The following is a 25224-nucleotide window of genomic DNA, read 5'->3' on the forward strand; positions in this document are numbered from 1 at the left end:
AGTTCCCCGAGAGATGCTTAGCACTTGTTGGCCCTTTTGCCTTCTGTCTGCAGTCCAGCTCACCCCTAAACCATCTGGATTGGGTTCAGGTCCGGTGACTGTGGAGGCCAGGTCATCTGGCGCAGCACCCCATCACTCTCCTTCTTGGTCAAATAGCCCTTGATGCCTTCAGTGTGACTATACAATTTTCATAGTCATAAAAATAAAGAAAACTCTTTGAATGAGAAGGTGTGTCCAAACTTTTGGTCTGTACTGTATATAATATGAATGCGATTTTTACTTATGTAATAATACTGCTGTGCGCCTTTGAGGGCAAAAACATAGCCTTGTTATTTTTGACAAATCTAATTCAGACGTATACTATGTGCACATAAAAGTGGTGTTTATATTGCTTTGGGTGCTGTAATTGTTTGATAACACTGGGCAGTTTTTTTATTTGTGTCACTAATTGAAATGTGTGGTTTAGAAAGTTTGGTTTGACATATCTAATTTTAAAACATCTTGGAGGGGGGGCTTGAGGGGGGAGCAATCAAGACAAACCTTTAAGATTTGTTAAAACTGTAATTCATGAACATTCCTCTCCAAATATTTGTAACCTCAGCAGGTGTCCTACTGTCCGGTGTGACGTACTGTACATCATTCCAGACACATACAGTGACGTTCAGCACTGGGAATTCCCTTTGTTTGGCCAAATCTTGTAATTGCTTCATGTGTTGGCACATAACAGTAGACAGATAGTATTTAGTGTGCAGTGTGGTGCTTTTTGGCAGTTCTGGACTGCTAGAGTTTAATTATGGAGTTGGTGAGTTGCAGTAGGGCAGAAAAAGGAGCCACAGACACACTTTAGAGATACAGAACACGTCGCTGTTTTTATTTGAGCCTTGACTGGCAGTAATACTGAAAAACGTCAACTTAGAACAGATGGTGGTAACCCACAGCTTGCTTTTTTTTTTCTTTTTTTCCCCATAAGAGTACAGTAACTCTTGCTTTTATTATGGCATGAATAACATCAATAAAAGAGAAAGAAATATACAACTTATATTACACTGTTATGAACAAAATATAAATCTATAACTCTATGCTGTATTTACATAATTATCTTTCTCGATTTTCAAGTTGAGATGGTAAGATAAGTTTCTAAGTACTTTTTGTTTGATGTCCTTTAATATTGTTTTGAGCTCCACACATGACTTTGATTGTCTTATCAATTATTGTTCATAATACAGGCCATCATCATCAGAGTATGTGTTCTAAAGACCGTGAGGTTACCATGCAGACAGATAATTAGTTGACAGAACGTGACCTTGTGTGTTAACAAGCCAGTCCTTCCTCCAGCATACGTGTCCCTATCAAATTATATGATTGTGGGAATTACTAGATTTGAAAGCATGGTCACATCAGATGGTGGCTATTCTGTGATTGTGACTTTCATTATCTGACAAAGTGTGATTGTGATGTCACTACTGTGAGTTTGATTGACAGAGGGAAACAGTGTGTGGAGCTAAAACAATTCAAGAGATAAAAACATCTGATATGGGCATTCACTGGAGCTTCACTGGAATCAGACAGTTTGATCATTTCAGAAAGTTCATGTCTTCTGTTTAAAAGGAATTGGTTACCAGCTGCTATCTTTCAAAACCCGTTTTACTTTTTTTCTTCTGGGAAGCATAGAAGATGTTTAGCAGAATGTCCACGCTGCTCTTTAGGTTTTGTCAGTTACATTTTTGGGGTGAACTATCCTTTTAAGATTTAGGTGTCGTGCACTATAACTGTACTTTAATTTGACACAATAGGTAAACCAATGCATTCATCTAAACCAGTGATGTTCCAATGAAATGTAAGCGAGAGGATTGACATAAATCAGTAAACAAGAGCCACGCTCTTTCTGTTCAATAACAATCGGTGTATAATATAGCTGTTTTCTTTATCTTCAGTAAAAGAAAAGGAGAATTAACAGATAGGAAACTTCACATTATACATAAACCATTACAAATAAAAATATTATGTTCTTCTTATGTTTGTCTCCGAATGTCCAGAGTCCTAGTGCTTTAAGAAATGTGTTTGGAGTTCATGAATGATGCACGGAGGAGAAAATGAAAAAAAAAAAAAAGAGAAATGTCTCTTTTCCTTCATATCAGCAGTTCACCGTGACCACTTTATAAACCAGCGTCAGAACAGGATTAATCAACAAAAAAACAAGAACAAAAAAAAAAAAAAAAAAAAAAGAATATTGAACATAATTAAATCTAAATACCTACCCAGCTAAATATAATGCTTTATCAAGCGCAATTTCAATATGATCATAAAAAAAAGTCCAACTGGAGGAAAATAATAAATTATACTGTACATAACTTACTAAACTTAGGAAATGCTGCCTATTCTTATAATTATTGTTAATAATATTATTACACTAGAGGCAGTTTTAACGAAATAAAATACAGTATTTGCAAATACAAACTAAAACATTAACATGCAGAGTCTGAAATGGCTCCTCCCAACCTCAACAGCAGAGTGACGTTGACATGGAGGCAAAACACAAATACAAACATAAGACGGGACCTCGTCGAACCGAATAAACTAGATAAAGACGAACACGCAAAATGCGTTTGGTCATCACTTTGCTAGTGCTACAGGCGTCAGAGTACCTTTAACATTTATCGTCAGAAAAAAATCTCAAGTAGGCCAGAAAATTCAAATATGTTATACGTTTGCATTCTGAATATATAATTTGATATGTATTGTGAATGGACGGCTTTTGGGTAGATGTACAGGGGGAAAAAACGCATATTAATGGCTGGAGTCTGGCTGCTGTTCACCTAACAGTTTGTGTGTCTCTCTCATCCAGCTGCCTCGCTTATGCCCACACCAGGCAAGAGAAAGGCTGGCAGAGTAGTTACAGTTAGGGCAGCCGTCAATCAAACTCTGTTGCCGTGCCAACAGCAGCCAGACAGGTGCAGTAAGATGGAGTGGGTCAGTCAGAGCGGATGACTGATGGCACGGCTCAGAGACTCCTCTGCGCTGATAAACTGAGTGATAGATGGAAAAAATATGGGGGAAATAAAGAAGAGAGAGACCAAACACAAACCCCTTTAGAGGAGTATAGATGTGAGATATATTAAGGGGCACTGATTGAAACGCACACTCGTGCTTGCCTTGAACCAGATTCCTGGTTTCTCTCAGAGCAGTCCTTTGCAAACAGAGTGCTGAACACCAGGGCTTGCGGGAACTCTATTCTCCTCCTTCAATACGCCATTCAAGCACGGACTCTTCTCTAGAGAGCTTTTCTCTCTGTCTCTCCTCTTTTCAGAATGAGGTTCAAATGTTCCCTGCACCCAGCGATGGCAAAAACAAGATGTTCAAGGAGACAATGAGAATGACCGGAAAAAAATTATAGGATAAAATAATTTAAAATTAAGACAAAAACTAAAAAGGAATGCATAAATGCAGTGTTATTTTTTAAAATGTTTGACTTGCTTCTGCATGGATCTGACTGCTAGCATGAGTCGTACTTATTGAATATGACTGTGTTTTCTTTCATAAATGTTCACATGACCAGCACATCAACCGTCTACATGTAATAAAAATTAACTTAAAGCCTAGAAAAAGGCGCATTCATTCACACACTCAAATAAAGAAATGTGCACGCATACAATAATTCTGCTCGAGGCGTCACTCTCCGCGATAACCATTGCCATTGTCAGCTGTTAAACCAAACACAAAGTTTGTGCTATCTCGTAAAGTTGGTCTCCAGACCTGAGAGAGACGTCAACATCCTAAGTTCCCACTGAGGAGGGTTGGAGAAAGGAACAGTAAAAACGTGTCAAGTGGAAAAGATGTGAGGAAGGAGGGATTGTCTGTCATCCAGCAGTCTGAACTCCTGAGTGAAGGGACGCAAATCTTCCCTTCCATCCTTTCTTCCAACAGAAAAGACATCTTTGAGTGAGAGAACATGAGCGTGAAGATGAAAGAAAGCGATTCAGCTAATAGCACACCGAAGAGAAAAAAAATAGGAAATGTTTGTCGTTTTTGTCAGGTGCTTTAGGGTGAAGAGGAAAATAAACGTCTTTTTTCTCTATTAAAACTGTAGCACAAAACAACAAAATCACATTCACAAGCCACTTGTTGGCACTGTGTACCTGAGTGAGAATATTATCGAACCAAGAAAAAAAGCCGTTTAAAAGTGTCTCTTTAGAAACAAACAGGTCCACCGTTTTAAAGTGTCTAGGACAGGTCCTTAGTAATAAATGTCTCCATAACAAACTGGTTAAGGGTCATTTTTCCTATGTCGTCGTAGCTTACTCGTGATTCAATGTGAACCTGCCGTTGTACGTTCGCTCAGTGGGAGTCAAGGCAAGAGTTTCACTTCCTTTACAAGACTCTCCTTTTGATGTAACAGTCGCTTTGATTGACAGGTCCTGTGCTTTGCTGTGGATATTGGGCTTGGCTCTGGAGGAGTCCTGATTGGACAGTGTATGGGGGGCAGTTATGAAGTTTGCTTGCGTGAGATGCCAGGTGACTGGTGAGATGGCTGTGATTGGCATGTTTACTGAGTAATGTGATTCTCACTGTCACTGCCATAGTCCCCATCATCGTCTTCGTAATCAAAGTCATCGTAGGCGTCACCATTGCCATCGTTCATTCGTAGCTGCTCCTCCTTCACACGAGGCTCATCCCCCTTGTGTGTGAGGTAAGAGGGCTGGCTGGTGGGTGGGATTGGTTCGGGGCTACTAGACATGCTCGAGTGCTCAGAGGGCATCTGTGGAGAGGGCATTCCTGCCATAGAGAGCGCACCCGAGTACACAACGCCTGCTGAGGACAAGGGCAATTGGGCCTGCTGCCTGTAGTACAACAAACACACAATCTGTTAGCAGGGCCTGGGAGAAAACATTCTTCAGATTGTTATTTCCTAAAAATGTACACTTTACAAACAGGCAGCTTGGGTTGTTAGTCAGTGATTGGTTCTATACATATTACTTGGAACTGTGTGTTAAAAATGTTAGCAAAACTGAAAATCAACCTGAAATGGCAACCTATTTTACTTATATAATGTGACATTACTGAGTGAAATTGGACATTTAACACAAAAAACAAACACATGTGGGGTGGGATCTTCATCTCATATATTGGGAACTAGATAGTGAAAAAGGGAAGGGTTGGAAAATTAAGAGGGCTTTGCAAAGGTGGAGAGAATTATTACTTTGGAATAATGTGCACTGTTCATGAATGCACTGATTGATCTTTCAGAGTAAGAAAAGGAATGTGTATTATGAATTTCAACAGGGTCAATTTGATGTTGACTTTAAAAGAATACCTTACTGGAAGGTGTTATATAACGAAACTTACCCTACGGTGAAGTACTGGCGTATTTCCTGTCTGCGGTTGCGCATGATGGCCTTATATTCTCCAATGCGCAGTTTTTTTCCATCCACTAGGCAGGTGCGTTTGGGCCGTGGTTTGTATTTGTAGTCTGGGTATTTCTCTAGGTGTTGCTTACTAAGACGGGCCTGTTCTTCATAGTATGGCTGCTTTTCCAGGTTTGTCATGGACTTCCAACGAGAACCTGCAGGAACAACAAGATGTTAGAGAACAAACACATACATCATGCATGCACTCTTGTGATTCAGACAGAATGACAGGGATAGCTGCTACAGCCATAAACATTTAGGAAAAACATGGCAGATCGGTGTCAGATGAACTCAAACCCAGACTAATTATACAGGGCTTCTCTTAAGAGAGATTAAACGACTAATCGCTCAGGCAACCCAGTGACTATTCGATTTTTAAAATATGCAATTTTGCACATCTCTAATACACTCTTGCTTGCTCAGTACGGCTTTTATTGTTAGCCTCAGAACTGGCACTTTGCACTAAGAGAGGGTTTTTGTTTGGTCTAATGAGTACCTTTGAGTGGAGCTGATGTCAAACTGAAGAATAGAGTGTGCTCTCTGCCCTCCAAAACACACACACACACATACACCGGTGACGTTTAACATTATTCCAGGTGACAGTGGGTTAAGTGGGCCACTAACACACTCCGTCTAATTATCAGAGCTCAACAGGCATACACAGGCCTGTGTGAACACACATACAAATGTGTACATACATCACGGTCCCAGAAACTCCAGCAAATGTGTGTTCAGGGTTTTACGTGTGTGTATATGTGAGTCTGTGTTGAATTTACACAGTCCTACTGTATGTTTAATGGGAAAAAGCTGTCTCCACTGGCCCTGACATGCACCCTGCACTGGAAAGGGGAAACTCCTGTTAACAATTGAGTGAGCAGGGCCTTATTAAAACCAGATTTTCCAGCGTTATAAAACGCTTAGGAGCTCTTTAAAATGTCAAACACAATCCCAGAGGTCTGGAGAAAATGTCAGACAGACTGGAGAGCTGGTTTAATGCATAATGAATTATATCATCATTGTTGGAGTCGGCCCTCTAGAGCGATTCATTAGGCTGTGGTTATACAATGCAGTGCGGGAAAGGGCTGTGTGTGTGTGTTGGAGAGGAAGAAAAGGGGATTCTCTGTGGCTGGTTGCATAGTTTTTCCCAAAGGAGCCAGCCTTCAAGCTCCGCCCATATTTAATGTACCCACAAATCTCAGCCAATTAGGGAATACAGAGTGTGGCGAATCAAAGCTGGATGGAATATAAATCTATCAAAAGCCTTGAGTCAAAAAATACACAGATGGAAACAAGAGACGAAGCTAGTAAACCTGAAATGGTAAGATAAGTTGTTGGAGAGATTTAATAGCGCTGTCTCTGACTATTCTCTCTCTTACCGAGGATCTTGCTGATGTTTGAGTTATGCATGTCAGGGAAGGCCTGAAGGATCTTCCTCCTCTCGTCTTTAGCCCAGACCATAAAGGCATTCATGGGCCGCTTGATGTGCGGTTCGCTGCTGCCACGCCCTCGAGCATCTCGGAAGATCCGTGAGTCTGACACACTCGGGCTTCCTGAAGAAGGAAAGGCAGGGAGTCACTGTTATTGTGGGGATAAACATACTCATATGTACAGTACACACAAAATAAGACAGAAATGTAGAGTTGGATGTAATTTTATCTACTGAGAATACATTGGATCATGAAAAAATGGAATCGAGCAAGATTAAAAGCGAGTTGGCAGTCGAAATTCTTATCCAAAAAAAAAAAAAAGGTGGAAACAAAGAAGATTATAGGTAAGTAAATCAGGTATATGCCATGGTTAATGTTTACGGCTATGCCATGGGTAATGTTAAAGTCTTTTCAATATTTTATTTCATATTATGACATACATCCGAGTAAAACAGATTTTCCAAAAACTAAAATAAAAAAAGCACAAATCGAAAATTTATTTAACAAAAAATTAAGACTGGTTTGATCCTAGAAATTGTGTGGTATTTATGTAGACAAAATGACTTGAGCTGTTTTTTAATTTTTTATTTATTAAAATAAACAAGATCAAAAATATAAATAAAACATGAGATGGATGAGTTGTTCAAAGTAAGATCAATAAAAAGAAAATAAAGATTTATTTAATGCGACTTTAAACTGAACTTTTTGATTACACAATAAAATCAGTTGAAAGAGAAGTTTATGATGGGCTGTAAAAGAGTATCTTACCATCTGAATCGCCACTGATACCAAAGTCCATCATTGCATGAGTAAACTTGCTCTCTTCAGACTGTTTTAACTGTTGGCTCAGGCTTTCAAGAGCGGCTTTATCCTGTACACACATAAAATACAACCAATCCAGTTAGATTCATAATTGACAAATCAACAGATTTGTTACGATAAACACCAATGAACTGATAAATCAAGTGCATAGAAAAAGAAAATTAATGAAAACGTGAATTAATGTTTATCCATCAAAAACAAGTAGCCTGGAAGCCACCTGCAATCTGTTCACACTTATTCTCTCCTCCTTTTACTCACTCGATCTCTGTCTCCTTAAGGTCAGTGCATTACAGAGCGCAAGTGCTCCAGAGATGAGAGTGGGGCTGGACTGCACAGCCTCCTGGGTATTTATTACACCCAATAAAAAGAGATTTACTATGCATTTACATGGCTAATGTAGCTGGGCTGCATATTTCAACAACACCCCTGCTCTCTCTAAACATGCACACCCAACCCTCCCCCCCACCCCCGGAGCTGCATCTGGGGCTTAATTAGTCAATTAGACTCCATCCTACGTTTAAAACACACTCACAGACAGAGTCCTCACCATTAGAGAGTGACCTGGGCCTTATGCGACTCTATAATGAAATGCATTACACCATTTCACAGCCATCGAGATTTAATTGTTCAGACTGAGTTAGTGAGTGGGGTTTAAATGAATATGTAATGGAGAGAGAATCTCTCCCCAGAGAGACAGAGAGAGAGAGAGAAACAGAGGGATGATCAGGTTTGATAATGTGACAATACGAAAACTTAGGCTTTATGTACAAGAAGGTCTGTAATATCTGGCAAAAGCTATCCATTAACACTCCTATCCCTCTGCAAGTATATTTGGTATTTTTAAGAGCCCTGAAAAACAATTACTGTTAAAACATCTACTTGAACAAAGTATATTTTGTCAGAATACATAGCTAAATTTGAATGGGCGTTAATTGAGAAAGATGCTTTTAAGCAGGTGTAGTCACAACTTTTACCAGCAGAGGCTAACTGGGTCGTGCTAACCAGCTAAACCTGGTTTGGATTAATGGTAAAACTCCATCTCATAGACGATTGATTTTCTCCCACAATCCATTATGTGACACACAAGGGTAGGGCTGTCACAATAACAAATTTTGCTGGACGATAAATTGTACTAGAAATTATCACAATAAACGATAATTATATCATTTATATATAAATAATTATTTATAAATAATTGTGTGTGTGTGTATGTGTGTGTGTTCACTTCTCACTACTGTGTGTGTGCAGTTGGATGGGTTAAATGCAGAGCACCAATTCAGAGTATGGGTAACCATACTTGGCAAATTTCACGACTTTCACTTTCACTTTTTCACTTTCATAATATTGTTGTTCTAAGACCAGTTTCGACTAATATGATAATGGTATAATACCGCAGCTACACCTTTTCAAAGATCAATAAACATTTATATTATTTTATGGCAGATTCAGAGCAAGAAATACCAACATATTGACTTTGTGTGGCTTAAAATTAATTAATTTTGTATATTATGTTTATATGCCAATTAGGGATGCTCATATTGACCGTTTAACCGTTAACTGAAAGTAAACATTTTGACCAATGAAGGGGCCATTCACATATCACGTCTTTTTTTGTGCTCAAGTTGGTTATTTCAAATGCGGTATGCACACTCATAACGGAAGAGACACGGTGCGACGCGCTCATTTTTTCCAGGCCCGTCTGCACCGCATCTAGTTAAAAACATCTCGGCATTTCAGAATAACTCAAGCGCAGCAGGTCATGTGACAAGAACCAAATCAATCAGCTTCCTTCGGGGTGAAATTTCCCGTTGTTTTTGAAAAATGGGGTGCACCCAAACATTGCAGTGTTTTTTTACTCTTTAAAATAAATCTTGTAGCAGAGTTACAGCAAGGGTTTTTCGGTGGTGGAGATCCATTACTGAAATTTCCTTGTTGTAACGGAGATCGCAGCTGATGGATGCTTAGCAACGACAGACGGAGAAAGAGGAGAAGGAGAAAACGGCGCATGCGTACGTGTGTGTGTGTGCGTGTGCACTCCAGACTAACCCCACATCATGATTTGTTACATTTTTTAAATAAAAATGTAAAAAAGAAATAATCACGGCAGAAAAAAATAACCCCTTTGTACTCTAAACGTGTGCACAAGTGCAGTGCGGAAGGCGGTGTGTGTAAGGGTGTAAAGCTATGGTCAGGGTAAAGTGCAGCATATCTGTGGTCAATCATAATAAGGATAGAGTGTTTGGGAGATTATTCCTAATGCACCTTCATTTACCTAGTAGCAATCAGCACAGCCACTAAGCCTGGTCGAGAGAAGAAAAAAAAATACCTTGTGCATATACAAGCGTCTTCCTTTTGCTGATGTGCACAATCACGCCATTAGAGATGGATGAGGCAAAACTGTCCATAATTCAATGCTTGTATGCAAATTCCTCCTAAAATGAGTGTGTTTTATTATCTGTGGTCGAAGGCATTTCCTGTGGTGTGGCTCGTGGACCAGCTGACTCCAGTGTGTTTAGAAAACAAGCCCAATTTAGCTGCACAGGCAAGGAGTCCCTCCAGTCACTTCACATTAGCATCAGCTACGCCATTAAAATTAGTGTCCCGTTCACTGCGTCCCTGCCTGCCCTTAGCCTGCCTCTCAGACACGACCATTGTGTACAACAAAAGAGCTTTCAGATCTTAGTCACCTCCACTGCTCCTCCTCACAAGAACAGCTTTTGGGAAATTGCTTTATTACACATTCTGTTGTAATTAACGCTTCTGTTTGTGTTGTTTTGCCTGTTTTAAACTTCACTCCATTGGTGATGAGCAGGATGAGATCTGCAGACTTTTTTTCTTTCACAAATTTAAAGAACGAGTGAATCTGTAAATGCAAGACCTGAGTTAATCGAACCTTTTCTGATCGACCGTTGTTGAGGCTCAGGCTGTTAACTGCCGCTACTTTGGCGTCCAGAACCTGCTGTTCTCTCTTTAGCTGCTCCTTCATCTGTCGGGCCTCCTGGAAAGCTTTGGTCACAGCCTCGTGGTCATTCAGGTAGCCGCCGGAGGTTATGGACGACAGCAGGTCTGAAAGCATGACAGGTATGAGTAAGACAGAGCACTGGAATAAGACAATAGACTGTAAGAGATCAGACAGGTAAAGCATAAATGTCTTTATGTAAAGCAGTAGGGATGTAACGATTCACTCAACTCACGAATCGATTAACGATTTTGATTTCACTTTTTGATTTTTCAACAATTTTTTTAACAAAATAGATTAGATTTAATACATTATTCAGTATGTTGTTTTATTAAGCTATTGCTGCACGTCTCTTTATGAAATTGAAATAACAAAACTAAATTGAAAATTTTAAACTGGTGCCAAATCAAACAGGCAATCACTGGATTTTAATCATGATTCAAACAAAGATGCAGCATGTAGCATGAGTAGTTTTTAATTTAAATTAGACTGTATAATTTCACAATTTTAAGCAAAAACAGAATGGTCTGACTTTTGTTAAACTATGCTCCATAAAACATATCTGAACAAAACCGCAGACTGAATGAGACGCAGATTCATTCTCTGACAGCAGGTGGCGCTTATAGAACAGCAGCGATACAGCATTTCCTTGGTTACCACTATAAACAAAGCAGAGCTGTGCTTATGTACACAACTTTAATATGCTTTGTTCAGAGGCAAGATGAAAAGAAAATACCACGTAAAAGACAGTTGGTTCCCCTCAGAGATGCATTCATCTAAATTTCTACTCCAATTGTATCACGATTTTGTTTGGCATCTCAACCGATTTGCATCGGCACATATTTGAGTTAATTTTCAACCAGCTCATGGTTAATCGTTACATCCCTATAAAGCAGATATTTTCAATTGGTTCTTGCATTTACCAAATCGTCAATTTCCATTCCTGTAACCAATTTTACATTGAGCATAATAATTTCATGGTAATTTCAATTTCAGTGTTTGATTTTTAACACATTGCTGTTCATATTTGTAAAATAAAAAATTTGGCACTTGCCATTTGAATCAAACTAGTCAAAACTCATTGAAATAAAGTGTATTTGATTTCAACATAAGGACTTAAAGTGAAGCCACCCAATACTAAAACACTGCTGGCTCTCCTGAGGTCACCTACCATACACACACTGACCATTTGACTGCCAGCTCTGTGACTCAGCTTGGCTCTCTCACAACCAGCTCTTAACATTCACTCATAGAAAATAGATTTTTAAGAGATTTTTCCCCTTTAAACATGGAGTGCTAGAATAATGAAAACTGGTTGAAGATCAGTGGTTAAGTAGCCTAATGTCTGTAAATATATGATGATGTGGGAACGCTAAACATAAAATCTGAATTTTTATTTAAAGCAGAAAATGTTAACAGATTCCTAACACCAGGCTGTATAATTAAGATGCCTACCTTTTGAGATAGCCTTTGCTTTAAAATGTTGCCTATGTTGGCAGCTTACTAGGTTTTGGAAAAGAGCAATACTCTCACACACAACTAAAAGATAAGAGATCCAGTTGAAAACTGGTGATTTTCACTAAGAGGTTTGTTAAAATGTGCAATTTGTCTTATATCCCAAATATATAAATGCAGTCTCTCCCTCTTTCTCTCCGTCTGCTATTCTGTGGGCTTTTATTCTGACCAAAGCTCATGGAAATCTTAAAAGAAAAAAAATAGAGAGAGGAGATTACTTATATTAAACACATAAGCGGCCTAATTTGGCCCATTCTACAACATCTGCCTTCGAGCATATCAAAGATGTTTCCAACCATCTTTTCATGGCTATTATTTGTATTATTCTCAGCAGCTTAACCGCACAAGCCGTTAGCCGCATCTGTTGGCTAGTGTATGTGTGTGGTGCAGCATTATCTTGCCAGGATAGAGCTAACAAAGACCTATGATAGATTATGAGTCTTTATCTGCCCTAATCCAGTCACTAATGCTGGATAGGATGGATTAAATGCTTTCATTTGAAATGACAGAGTAGGGAACTCTTAAGTCATATCTCAGGAATCTGCCAAAGTGGCCACAGGTCACAGGGTGAGTCGGGAGCCAGCCAGGGGGTCAAAAAATGTCTGGAGTGTTAATTGAGAGCACTGACCCCACTAAAGAGAGATGGTTATGAGATTTTCTTACATCAAAAATGGCTTGTTTAATGAAGAGATGACTAACACAAAACATAAACAGTGTATCACGCTTAACATTAAAGTGACCTGAAGAGTGAAACTTTCTTTTTGTCTTCTGAGGAAAAGCAAGGCAGAGTCATGGCTTTAGAGGAGATAGTCCTTGACAGCCCCTGTTGTGTTTTTGTGGTGACAGTGACACAAAAAGAAAGGGACGCATGGGGTTGGGGATGCTGGGAAGTCTCAGGACAGATGTCACTTTGCAAGGTCAAACAGATAAACGAGGTGGAGAACAAGGATGATGGAAAGATGATGAAATAGCACAGAAAAGGGCGTGCAAAGGGATCTGTCTTTTGATATAATATTAATATACATCTAGATAAACACATACACTTACAAACAGAATAAGTAGGGCTCTGAATTCATCTTTGATATCACAAGACTTTGTGACCCCTTAAAGATGTGCATCAGATGGAATAATCATGGGACATACGGCACTCTCAAATTTAATGATCTAAAAGAACCACTCACTGCATCATGTTCCAAAGGATTCCAGTGAAAACTTCCTAATCCATTTGTCAGAACAAAAAACATCTGGGCGGCAAATCCATTAATCTGCTATTAAATCCCAGGATTTGTTGAAAAACACTGCGATTACAGGGAAGAAGTCTGAAATGGCTAACTGTTGTGAGGAGGGGAGGCAAGGGGAGGGGAAATATTGCTTTATTGTGTTATTAATGTATGTTGTTTGTGCTGTGGGTGGTAACAGTTGTGTAAGAGTCTAATCTCTGCGCCTGTCAGGAAAGCTTGTGTTGCTCTATTCAGCATCTCTAAACAACAGAAATAAGCGCTGCTAAACCTTCCCATCCGCTGTCTCGCTCTCGTTCGCTTCCAAACACAGCTGCTTAACAAGCTCTCCCCCACCATTTAGACTAATAAATGTTTGACAATGTGCCCTTCAGGCAAAATTTAATTCTACAAACCTAAAAATGTAACGTCAATTACTGTCTCATACAAGAGTCTGTGCCAGTAGAAAAACATATCTAGGGAGTAGGAAATGCTCTTGAGAGATACATTCAGGGCAATATGCAATAACATTAAGCAGATTATGCTGCGATTTGTGTGTGTTTATTGAATTGGAATGAACTGTGGAGGTGTGGGTACCTATGGAGCTGAGTCTGGATGGCGGTCCTCCAATGCTGGAGGGGGCGCTGTGCTTCAGGGACCCGGGGCCCAGCTTCAGGGCAGGGACCTGTGGGGAAGCGGGGGAGGTGGGTGACTTGCTCTCGGATGCCTTAGGCTTGGATGACAGATTCAAGGGCTGAGCGCCCTCGTCCTGCAAAACAGCAACACGTTTGGCCTTGTGTGATTTTTCTCCTCAGAGACTTGGGACCCAATCAAATGTCCCAGCAGGGGTCAAATCAGCTGACCACACACTGATGTTGGTTTTCAGGCCACAAGGAAATGTAAGAGTAATTGTGGTTGCACGGGCCAGTTGAAAAACTTGCCAGCATCGGATTGACGTTGAACAGTGCCATGGCACAATAAACATGCAGCACACCCATGCTCAGTCAAACGAGAACAGGGACAAGCATACAAACAAACACAGAATGGCCAAGTCTTCCATTAATGCAAGCACAAATAATTATTTTATGCACACATTCCAGCTTCAAATGTTTAAAGATGTCAATTAGACAATTACATAATTAATAAAACAACACTGCCTGTCTGCCTCCAGGTTACCAGTGGTAGATGTCTATTCATTTGTGCAAATGACTCGTACCCATACATCAACCTTGCTGAAATTGTAATCACATCAGAGAAGGCACCATAGAGCCAATTAGATCTCAGAACGACAGATGCTGCCCCATGCACATCATTAGAACATTGATTGCCATCAAGACCTTTCTGTCCTCACTATTGTTCTTAACAGCTTAACATGTCCTTATTGAAACCACATCAGAAGCATGTGGGCACACAGGCAGACCTCCAGGTTCTAATGACCTCACCAGTCCTCGCTCAAACCACAGCTGTCAATCAGTCTCACCTGGCAGAGTGAGTCTCAGGTCACTATCATGCTCCCACTGTGGTGAGATCTTACATGTGCTAACATGAGGAGTGTGGCATCTGTACCGACACCTGTTTCTAGAGCTCTTCCATTGATCATGAATGGCCAGAAACACAAAAGAATTTTCAGCAGCCATAGAGGACAACTACATCTCACAGAACCGTCTATCCTCATCTTGTGTCTGCAGTAGTGCGAGCAGACGTTCGCTCTCTTTCAGAAGCAGTAAGCAGCATGCTAGGTTTTGGAACAGAGCTTCTGGACAGCTTGATTAAGACCTTTCCCTCACTGCTTGTGCTGTGATGGGCCATAACAGGATTGTCCTCATTAGCGCTGCTCTCAATGGAAAGGGAACCAGTGGGATGTGGACTCCATCATAAAAGGAGATGCACAAAAGACCCTTCTCAATGAGAACACTAAGAGGAGATTGAGGAGAATACTGTATCATGACCCATATTGTGTTGGGTGTGTAGCAATGCTGCATTGAAGAGGAAAACTGAATATTTATGACAGATAATGCCTGTCTCCCAAGATGGTGGATTGTTCTTCGAGAAGCAAATCCTTAGGTGGGATGTTAGCCAAAGAGAATGAAGCTGGTGAACGGAGAACTAATGAAGACTGGCAAAGCCATGTGAGAGAAGGAAAGCTAGCTTTAAGATCGCTCATACATTTTATAGGAGAAGACAACTCGAATACAAAATGCTTAAATCTCATATAAAATGACATCACTTAGAAAAAACAACAACCTAGAAATTAACAATAACATTGTATCAATACTGGAAGTGACAGCTTGAAAGTGGTAACACTTGAAGTGTTAAAGGTCAGAATGTTAACCAACCATTCAATTTAGCTGTAAGTATATGTGTGTGTATATATATATATATATATATATATATATATATATATATATATATATATATATATATATATATATATATATATATATATAGCAATTTCAAGAGAAATCTTTAAGCCAACTGTGGCAGCACTGAGCCTGAGTGAAGGAATGAGGGTGTGAGGGTTTGGAATGTGTGAATCTGAGTAGGTCACAGAGAGAAAACTGTGATATAGTGACTGATGCACCTGATGCAGTTGTGAGGCTTCACCCCGGGGTAAAGCACTTAAGCTTTGTACGCCTCAGTCCAACCAGCTGTCTGACACATGGCACACGTCATAAAATGAAAGAGTGGCAACTGCCCCAGGGCAGCAACCCTGAAATATACATGCTTTCCCCTTCATGATAACAAACGCTTGCAGATGCAGAGAGAACGAGAGTCATGACTGAGGAAATATTTGGAGTGAAACAAGAGGTAGAGAAAGAAAAAGGGAGGACTCTGAATCCACTTTGAGATACTTGGGGAATATGAGAGACAGAAAACTATATTTAAAGGTGCAATAGGTGATTGTCTTCAGAAATATTTTTTGTTATGCTGGTTGAAAGCCTCTTCACAACCCAATAGCAATTATTAAAGTTAAGTGGTCTAAATGTATTTATCTGTATTTATATATTCTGTGGAAGGCGTAAGACCAAGAAATGTTCGTCTAATCAAAAAGCTTGGTCCGAGCGTTTTAACTGGCTTTCCTATCTGCCTGTAAACATGTGTATTAGCATACCTCAGCGCATCCTGTTTGCACACATAGGATTTGTCTTCAGCGCATTCATGCACCTAGAGCGAGAATGCCAGACAAAAATCAACAACCCAAACTACCTTCATGGTATTGTGGTATTGAATTTTTTTCTCCGGTGAATGACACATGATGTGGCCAGGCGGCAAGGAAGTCGACCGGAAGTTGAAGTCGGCTGCGTGCTGCCATCTTGTAGCAGAACTTCACTTGCGTTAGCATTCCCATTGACTCCCATTCATTTTGGCGTCACTTTGACAGCGAATAACTTTACATCTGAGGCGTTTAAAGACTCCGTTTGTCCATTATTTATTTCTAAGGATACACGACAATGTATAAAGGGCTCCATTACATTCTATGTTACATTATGGCCCCGTAGAAAAAATTGGCTAACGATTGCGTCATAACCACTCGACTCTCTGTCGCATTACCGTACAGACAGGAGGAGAAGCTCGCAGGCAATTAACTTAATATGGCGTTACATTTTAAAATACTATACAAACTAATTAATCAGAATACTTACTCCTGCTCACTCACGCCAAAGAACTCCCCACTCAAGCTCGCCGTCTCTGCAAGATTAACGATGGCAGTTTGCAAGCACAGCTACTAGAACATTTACATCTGTCAGACAGGTTGCTGACGTCGTCCAGCTTCGTTTGAGTCTGCGCGTCAGAAATGGAAGTGCTAAAAATTGGGCTTCAATTGTCTCAGTTGAGTTCCAATGGGGTCGCTGTGTCCATTTCTTTTACTGTCTGGATGTGGCTCAGCGGTTCCCAATTCCAGTCCTTGCGCACATATTTTGCATGTCTCGCTTGGTTAACACACCCGATTCAGATAACCAGCTCATTAGAAGTGAGCTATGTGCATGAACTGTGTTCCAATCGATATGATCCCTACACCATATTCATTGCTCCTTACTCCCCGAGCAGGGGTGTACTTCACTTTGGAACATGGGCTGGAATTGGGAACAGCTGATGTAGCGTATTGTAGTAATGTTGTCTCTGGTATTCTGGTCTGTGAGTATATATGCGTTCAGGGGGCGTGGCTTTGGACAGCAATTGCAGGGAGGGTGGGACGTTTGCTTTCAGTGCTATCAGGCTAAAGTTAGCATTTTCCAAAATCTCCTACTGCACCGTTAAGGAAAAGGTAATTTTCTCATGGCTCAGTAGCTGTGGAGACCCTAGCAGGTGCAGGCGACACTGCCAATTATCTGTATTATCCCTATCCCTCTTCTTTCACTCCATTTATTTGGCCATGTGACAACAAAGAACCAAATATTTGAGGAAACCAGCCTTCATTAGCCTTTGACACAGTGAGCTGCATGGGGCCAGACCCAATCGATGGGTACTGCCAAAGCTTTGCACTGAGATTGACGGATGGAAACAAATCCTGAGCCCTTCCTCTGTGCAACAGGCATGTGGTTGAGCTCCAGGTCTGTTCTCTTCCCTATCCAAACAAGCATCGGGCTCATCCGTGGCTCAAGGCCGGAGAGGGAGCGGGCAACAGGCCTTCACACATGTTTATCCAGCCTTGGCCACCCCACGGTCCAGCTATTGTACTGCTGAGTGGGACAGAATGGGCTTGCAGGGGTGTCCAGGCGTCTAGAATGACCAGCCCAGCAGGAGGGAAGAGAGGCCAGACAGGCTGCTTTTATTTCTGCCCTGCCTGATATTCATGGAGCTTTATTCCGCTCAGATAGCTCTGGCCTCCTGCTGCCACGCTGGCCGGAAGGAAAGATACCTACTCAGAGACTTATACGCAATTGGAAGAAGCACAGCACTAGTGGTAGCTAGAATTTGGTTCAAGGACCAATGACCTTTAGAAGCTACCATAACAAAGCACTTGAAATGAAACAATGCAATGAGCCATGGAGTATTGAGGGCATAGTGCCAGCTTGCGCAAGTTATGGGTAGCCAACCAAAAAAACAACAACATAAAAACCAGTGCATATGAAGACTATTAGCCATGTATGATAAATTTACACAGTTGTTTAAGCCTAATACACATCCATAAAGCCACAAACACATACCTTGGGCTTTGGTGGTGGGGTGCTTCTGTTTTTCTCGCTCTGGCCGCTGGTGGGCGAGTGTGTTCCGGTTGCCAGGTTGGCCTGAGGCACTGTGCTGTGTTTGGCCCCCGGAGACACCTGCATGGCAGCTAGCTGAGCTGCATACAACTGCTGTTCAGAGAGAGAGAGAGAGAGAGAGAGAAAAAAGAGAGGACAGACAGAGGGACAGAAGAGGGGATGAAGAAGAGGGAAAGGTCCATGAATAAATGAATACATAGAATGCACAAACAAACAAAGAAAAAAAGGCTAAAAAGCTGGTATGGCCATTAGTGGAGAGGGCTGATGGTTGTTTATGTGTGAGGGGACAGAGCTGTCACTTTATGTTCCACCATCCGGCCTCAAGGGGCTACGCTAACAGCTAGCAGATGCCTTGAGTGAGACATGTCCCCGCCAAGGTGCATCCTGGGAAAAAACACACTCACCATAAGGGTCATATTCACTAAGGAAAGAAAAGACTGAAAAAAGTGCCTCTCAAGGTGAAAAACTGGTGAATGTGTTTACATAAAGAGAGAAGTTGTGAATCTCTTTGCCACTGGGAGTGGAAACAAACACCAAACTCCCGGTTTTTCTTATGCTAGTTTAAGAACACACGCAAGGACAGGAGGACTCACTCCAAAAAGCACTCTTAAAACTCAAAAACATATCTGCCAGCATTGTTCAATGAAATGCAGCTTTTCCTGTTGTTTAAAATAAATTCATTAGTGACCAGTATATAGGCTGATCTTTTGATTAAAGTAACTATGAACACTTGACTAATAGTTTCATCAGTACAAAATCTTATTAGCTTCATCAACAGATAATGATTTGTTTAAAAAAATTTAATACTAAGCATAAATGTAAACATTTATTGTCATGCATATACATATGTACATATAAATAATGTATTGGCTTCTCAGCTTTTAGATATTAATATCTGCATTACCCCTCAAACAAACATGTATTACTTAACCTCAAGCAGTAACATCTCCCACCTGTTAAACCCAGAGCATGTGTTTCTACGGTAACAGGCAGACAGTACAGTGGCTGGACATCACGCAAAATATATTCCCAAAGCTGTTCGTACAATTCTTGCAATAAGTGAGTTTGTGCTGCTTTCATGTGCAATTTTGTGGACTTTGAGGAAAGCTAAGAATTAAGAAAGAGAGGGGCTTTTATTGTATTTGTGGGCAAAGATGAGGAACCAAATCTTTGTTTACAGTAGCAGCAGAGACGGGCTGTTTTTTAAATTGTATTTTTCTCTTTAAGGTTTGGAAGCGAGTGGCTGTTTGTGAGTAAAACTTCCGTCCTTCTGTTCGTCTCTGGCTGCCAGCCACCAGCAGGAAACAAAGACTGGTTTATGCAAATGTCCATGGCAGTTCTTTCTCTCTCTCAACCTCGACAGCACATTCTCCACAATCTTCTGTCGGCTGTATCTGCTAGAATTAAATATTTCTATCAGATGAGAACACACAGAGATTAACACACCATCATGCTGAGAGACATATCTCCATACAGAACATCTCTGTCCACTCACACTGGCTTTTATCTGCCTAAATGTGCACCTCAGAGAGCTAATAATGTTAACAAGTACAGATTTTTTTTTTGTCTACAGTAAGTGAAATTAGATGTCTATAATAAGATAAGACATTAACAAAAGTAATTAAAATAATATTTCAGAAACCTTGCATAGAAACAATATGCTGTTTAAATTGAAGGATTATACACTGCTGGAATATTTCATGGTCAAATATTCACATAACATTTATTCCGCTGCTAAACTGTATAATCGGATTTTGTCCTACAAAATTTCATTCATCTCGTTTCACTCTTTTAACATCAAAATAATTTCAGCTCAAACCTAAGTTAAGTAATGAGTGAGCCACTGTACAGTCAGTCAGTTATTACTTATATTTTTATTCCTTACTCTGGTTGCACAGTTGTACACTACTTCAACACACAATTTTTCTGGGCTTTGTCATCATGAGGTGACCTCAGTTGTGAGTTGTAGTCTGTGCAGGGGAGCAGGACATGAAATAAAGCTCTTGTAGGTCATTTCTGTTCAATTACTCCCACCAAGGCCCCTGGTTGTGTGTGTGCCTGAGCGTGACATACGGCCCCTGTCGGAGCGTGCTCTGCCTATGTGTGTGTGTGCGCATTTGTGTGCACGAGAGGGCGAGATGCTCCCCATCCAGTCTACTGCATCAGACTGCTTTATTTTCTCTCTGAATTGAGTTCTATTACAGGGCCAGCTCTTGTCAGTCACAACTGCTAGACCGACACACACATACACTACACTTCCAACAGCGGCTGCCACTGAACACGCTCAAAGCACTGCCATCCCGTTGTCAGCGTGAGCAAACAGGAAGTGAAAGCACAATGCCCCTCAAGTGCCCATGGGCTCACGTATGCACACGCAGCGAGAATGGGGGATGAATGGGTGGCTGATCTCAAAAGTGGGGATGTAACAGAGGAATTTAAATGTCAGCCTTGCGCAAAAACACACACACAGAGGTGCTGGATGGGGGAGGGTGTATCTGTGAGGGATTTGATAGGACTCTTGACTCCTTCAGTCAAGCTGCGTCCTTTTGAACTCTTAAAGCTTCTCCCCTTGCTTCTCTCACTCTCTCTCTTCACTAATCCTCACAGAGGAGTCTTAGGCCAGCTCTAATTCTCTAACTAGAACTCTGAGTGTGTGTTTAAAGGTGACAAAGGTAAGAAAACACACTGTCAACACATAGGGAGGACGCACAAGAAAGATCACAATGGCAATGCAAGTCTGTTATGCTGCACCTGATTTCAGGCCTGTCCTATCTAGCAGATCAATGTGACGTAACTAAGTAATGTGTGTGTGTGTTTGTACGTGTGAATATGCAGGGCGACGGGAGGAGATAAATTGGCATTTGCGTTTTAACTTGTAAGGCTGATTGGAGAGTATTAGTGTTGGTGACACATGTTTTAACAAAGCCACCACCCCATCCTCGCTAAGCCCCCGTTCCCTCCCTGAGCACAGAAAGACGGGCTGCTGTCAGCGCTATCCGTCGGAGTGGATCTGCGTGTCTTTATGTGGCTGAGCAGACATCGCTCGCTCTGCAGTAATCCCCCGCTTTACTCAGATTATTAGCTTATTTTTCCATCTTGCTTTGTTGTCAAAATGGAAGCAGTTTGGAGTGATCCTGTAAGCCATTGTCGTTTTGGTCACCGCTGGCTATTGTGTGTCTCATGCTTTTTTTCTTTGTTGTCGTCATTTCTTCCTATTCTTATCATCATTTTTTTTGCGCTAAACTAAACACTGGCTGTCGAGTTCTGTGCCGTTTTGATTAGTGCACCAGGCAGGATGAACTTCAACATGAGTTGCGTCTGACTGAAGCTGCTGCCAAGAAATCACCCTCCCTATGTGTCAATTAGTGCTAAAGCTAGTGCTTACAAAAATACAAAAGCCAAATTAAAATCTTTTGTGAGGTAGGATAATTTCTCTTTTTTCTGCTTAATAATTTTTTGGGATTGTCAAGGATCAGTACTCAGTTCAGGTCTGCTTGTGAGAAGCTTTGAGTCAAAATAGCATTCCCATTGTGTGATACACTGGGAAAGTTACGTAAGCTTATTATGATGTGGTGCAGATAGGGCAAGCTGGACAGGATCAATCCAGCCATGCAATCTATTAACAGTGACCTTAACGAGCTCGGACAATGCCACCAGATCGCTATCTAAAAGGAATTCATGGTACTTATCACTATGAAAACACATGCAGCCCTCCAAGTATGCATCAAAAAATAAATCGCTGGGGGTTTGCACTACAAATGGAAATACATGTACTATTTCTTACGGCTGATAAAAGGCATTAAATACAGTCTCCCTCTTGATTTCTCTTTCTCACTCTCCTGTGTGCAGCAGTAATCCAGTGCAATATGGTCTAACATCTGCCTCTACATATGATGGCTGACCTCCTCCATTGACCCACTTTATACCTCTTCAGTACTCTTTTCTCATCTCTCTCTCTTTCTCTATTCCCACATTTTCAACACAGTCATTGTCCCTGATTTTTAAGATAATCCCTCAGCCTATGTGTGTGTGGTTTTGGTGGGTTACACAGGTTAATTTAGCTGGTTATAGAATATTAGGCCAGTTAGAACTGTGGCCGCAGTTGTGAAAAGTGTTTTTGTGGCCAGGTTTAAAGACCGCTGCAGTGACTAATGGCGACCCCTGGTGCAATGACTACCTTAAACTCAGATGCACACACTTAAAGGTCTTGTTTAATGCTAAGTGTGTAGGTGAGCAGTCTCACACAGATGTGGCTCTGTCCATTTGGCGATTGCAGGTGTGTGTGTTGAGACATATATTCCAAATAGAATTTCTCTGTACAGTTAAAAGGACAGAAAGTGCATTGAGAAGAGGGGTAAGGAATTGCAAGCCAGATTTGTGAGTGGGCTAACCACTAAACAGTGGTTTGAGGAATGACCAAAGCAAATATTTGGGGCCTCTCATCGTATTGGGAGGTCTGAAGATGAGAGATGCAGACGCACCAATTGTCCCAGAGGAAATCCAGCATGCTTCTCCTGTCTGAGACATCTGTATTTAGGTTAGCCTCGGTAAATATTTTTTTTGTGACAATACCGTAATCTCTATCTCTGTGAGTGTGTGTTGCAAGGAAGATTTGAGGATGAAATGAGAGAACAGTGGCACTGGATGATGATGTTGTTGTTTCTTATTTCCCCCAGTTGTTTTTCTGGTGAAATCCAATTGTGGCTGACAAAGCTGTTCAATCAGGGATTTTTTTTTATCTTAACATGAAGGAACATATGGATACAAGCTTTGAGGCAGATAAAATCAGACAGGACAAGATTCTCGCAGTAATCCAGTCATACAGAGCACAGCGGGGTGAGTGCACAGATTGTGAGGGTTGAAAAAAAAAATCCAGTTTTATTACCTGTTATCCAGAGGGCACCTGGGAATACCACCTGTTTCGAAGCGAGTGCGTATGTGTGAGAGCCATTTATACCTCTTACATATGTTTAATCTGTGATACAGATGTGCAGGTGCGTATCTTTGCATGTGTGTACGTATGTGCAATGCCCTTTTAAAATTTACTCTAATGTGCATCTATTTTGGCTAATACTGGGAGGATGAGTTTTGGGGTCTAAGCCAGGCTCTTTAATGCCTGAGGGAGGTAACAGAGAGGAAAGGCTGGCCCTAGACCCTGTCGGCCCTTAGGTTAATGCATCGCAAACACCTGGTGACAAGAGGTTCAATGCAGTAAGTCCATACTGGGCCAGAGTGAATCGGTTTACAATATTTTCACACAAACACAGTATTGTAGCAGATGTGCACCTCTATTCCCCCTCAACTAGGTGATTTATTATCCTTACCCCTCTCTTCTCCTTCTGCCAAAGAGCAAACTAAGGGAGGAAGAGAAAAAAAGGACAAACGTGGAGATGCATGTTTACTGCATTTTCCATTTCGGAGCAGCTCAGTGAGGCTGCATTAGGGTTTGACTCTATTCAGACAGCCCATAATATCTTTTTGTGTTTGCTCTCTGTTCAGTGTCCCTCTGTGCTCTGTCCCCCTTAACAACAGTTTCTATGGTACCCTTCGCTCCGCAGTGAACAATATCAGCACCCCAGAGCCAGCAGTGCGGCATTCTCTCTCTGGGCTCTGGCCCCTCACAAAGGCCCATTTCTATGACAACTTGCAGTTGGCATGAGGAAAATAGTTGAGGAGAACAGTGAGCATTGTTGTTCTCTATCGGGATCACAAAACAAAAAAGGGGGAAAAACGAGGGAAGAAAAAGATTTTGTTTGAAAGGTTGGGGAAAATGCACAGAGACGCCACAGCAAATGGAAACACAGAACCATGCAGAAACAAGCAAAACTGCAAGATGGACCTTACCTGCAGTTGAAGAGGGCCGAGGCCAGGTGTTGCCGCAGGGATTAGCTGTAAAGGGTAAGGGTCATCTGCGGAAGAGATCATTATAGCTATGTCAGAATCTTTATATATTTTTTTACACATCACCCATTCCTTTTCATCTCCCCAGATTCTACCCAGGGTCTGGGCCCCATCCCCCTCTCCTTCAATGGAGCAACAAATTCACTGCTTTTTTTCTTCTGTCGGTAAAGACCTCCATTGTGAAGTCCCCCCCCCCAACTCCATTCTAATGAAAGGCTGATTGTGTGGCTGCAGCTCTAATACCCTGAGCACAATAGCAGTTGAGGGCTAAGGCATGATAAGGAGAGGACGGTAATTAACGAGGTAACGTCAGCGCCCAGTCTCCTCAGGCCACGCACAAGAGCCTCTGCACTGGAGAGATGAATCAGAACATGAGGAGTGAATAGCGAGAGTTATTAGTGTCCACCTGCAGATATGGTCTTTATAATTACACGACCGTGAGGTAAAGGTCAGTCCAGTTCGTCTAGAGGAGGCAGGGGGTTATCAGCATTACGTTGAAAAGGCCTGTGACATGAGAAACCATGAGTGTGCTCTCAAATCTGTGCTGCAGTTTTTTGAAGTTCATAGTGTAATGAACAATGGAATAATGCTGGTTTAAAAGGGAGGAGAGGTTGGAAGAGGCGCTCTGAGAAAGAAGGGGAGAAGATGCATCTGCTCAATGTCTAAAATATATCAGATACAAGTGGCAGCATAATTCTGTTATTCTTGAAGAATCAATGATTTTTGGAGTGTGTGTCTGGTCATGTTTTGAAGCAAGTATAAATGTGCCCT

At 41.2% G+C, this 25224-nt stretch overlaps 1 protein-coding gene across 3 annotated transcripts in view; it reads right to left on the bottom strand.

Moving 5' to 3' along the window:
- Positions 1 to 842: 842 nt before the first annotated feature.
- The window catches only part of LOC113048033 (transcription factor SOX-5-like), a 164936-nt gene continuing 140554 nt past the window's right edge, over positions 843 to 25224 (bottom strand). For 2 of the 3 annotated variants that reach the window (XM_026209535.1, XM_026209534.1), the window contains exons 9-16: positions 24397 to 24461; positions 18496 to 18645; positions 13943 to 14114; positions 10548 to 10720; positions 7601 to 7703; positions 6782 to 6955; positions 5344 to 5560; positions 4544 to 4838 (exon numbers count right to left, since the gene is read on the bottom strand). In XM_026209535.1, coding sequence (XP_026065320.1) covers positions 4544 to 4838; positions 5344 to 5560; positions 6782 to 6955; positions 7601 to 7703; positions 10548 to 10720; positions 13943 to 14114; positions 18496 to 18645; positions 24397 to 24461 — 1349 coding nt within the window. Of the gene's footprint in view, positions 4839 to 5343; positions 5561 to 6781; positions 6956 to 7600; positions 7704 to 10547; positions 10721 to 13942; positions 14115 to 18495; positions 18646 to 24396; positions 24462 to 25224 lie in introns of all 3 variants that reach the window. The other variant, XM_026209533.1, reaches the window with a different exon arrangement.

Source organism: Carassius auratus, chromosome 29 (genome assembly GCF_003368295.1).
Source record: "Carassius auratus strain Wakin chromosome 29, ASM336829v1, whole genome shotgun sequence".
In the NCBI taxonomy this organism is placed as follows: Eukaryota; Metazoa; Chordata; class Actinopteri; order Cypriniformes; family Cyprinidae; genus Carassius; species Carassius auratus.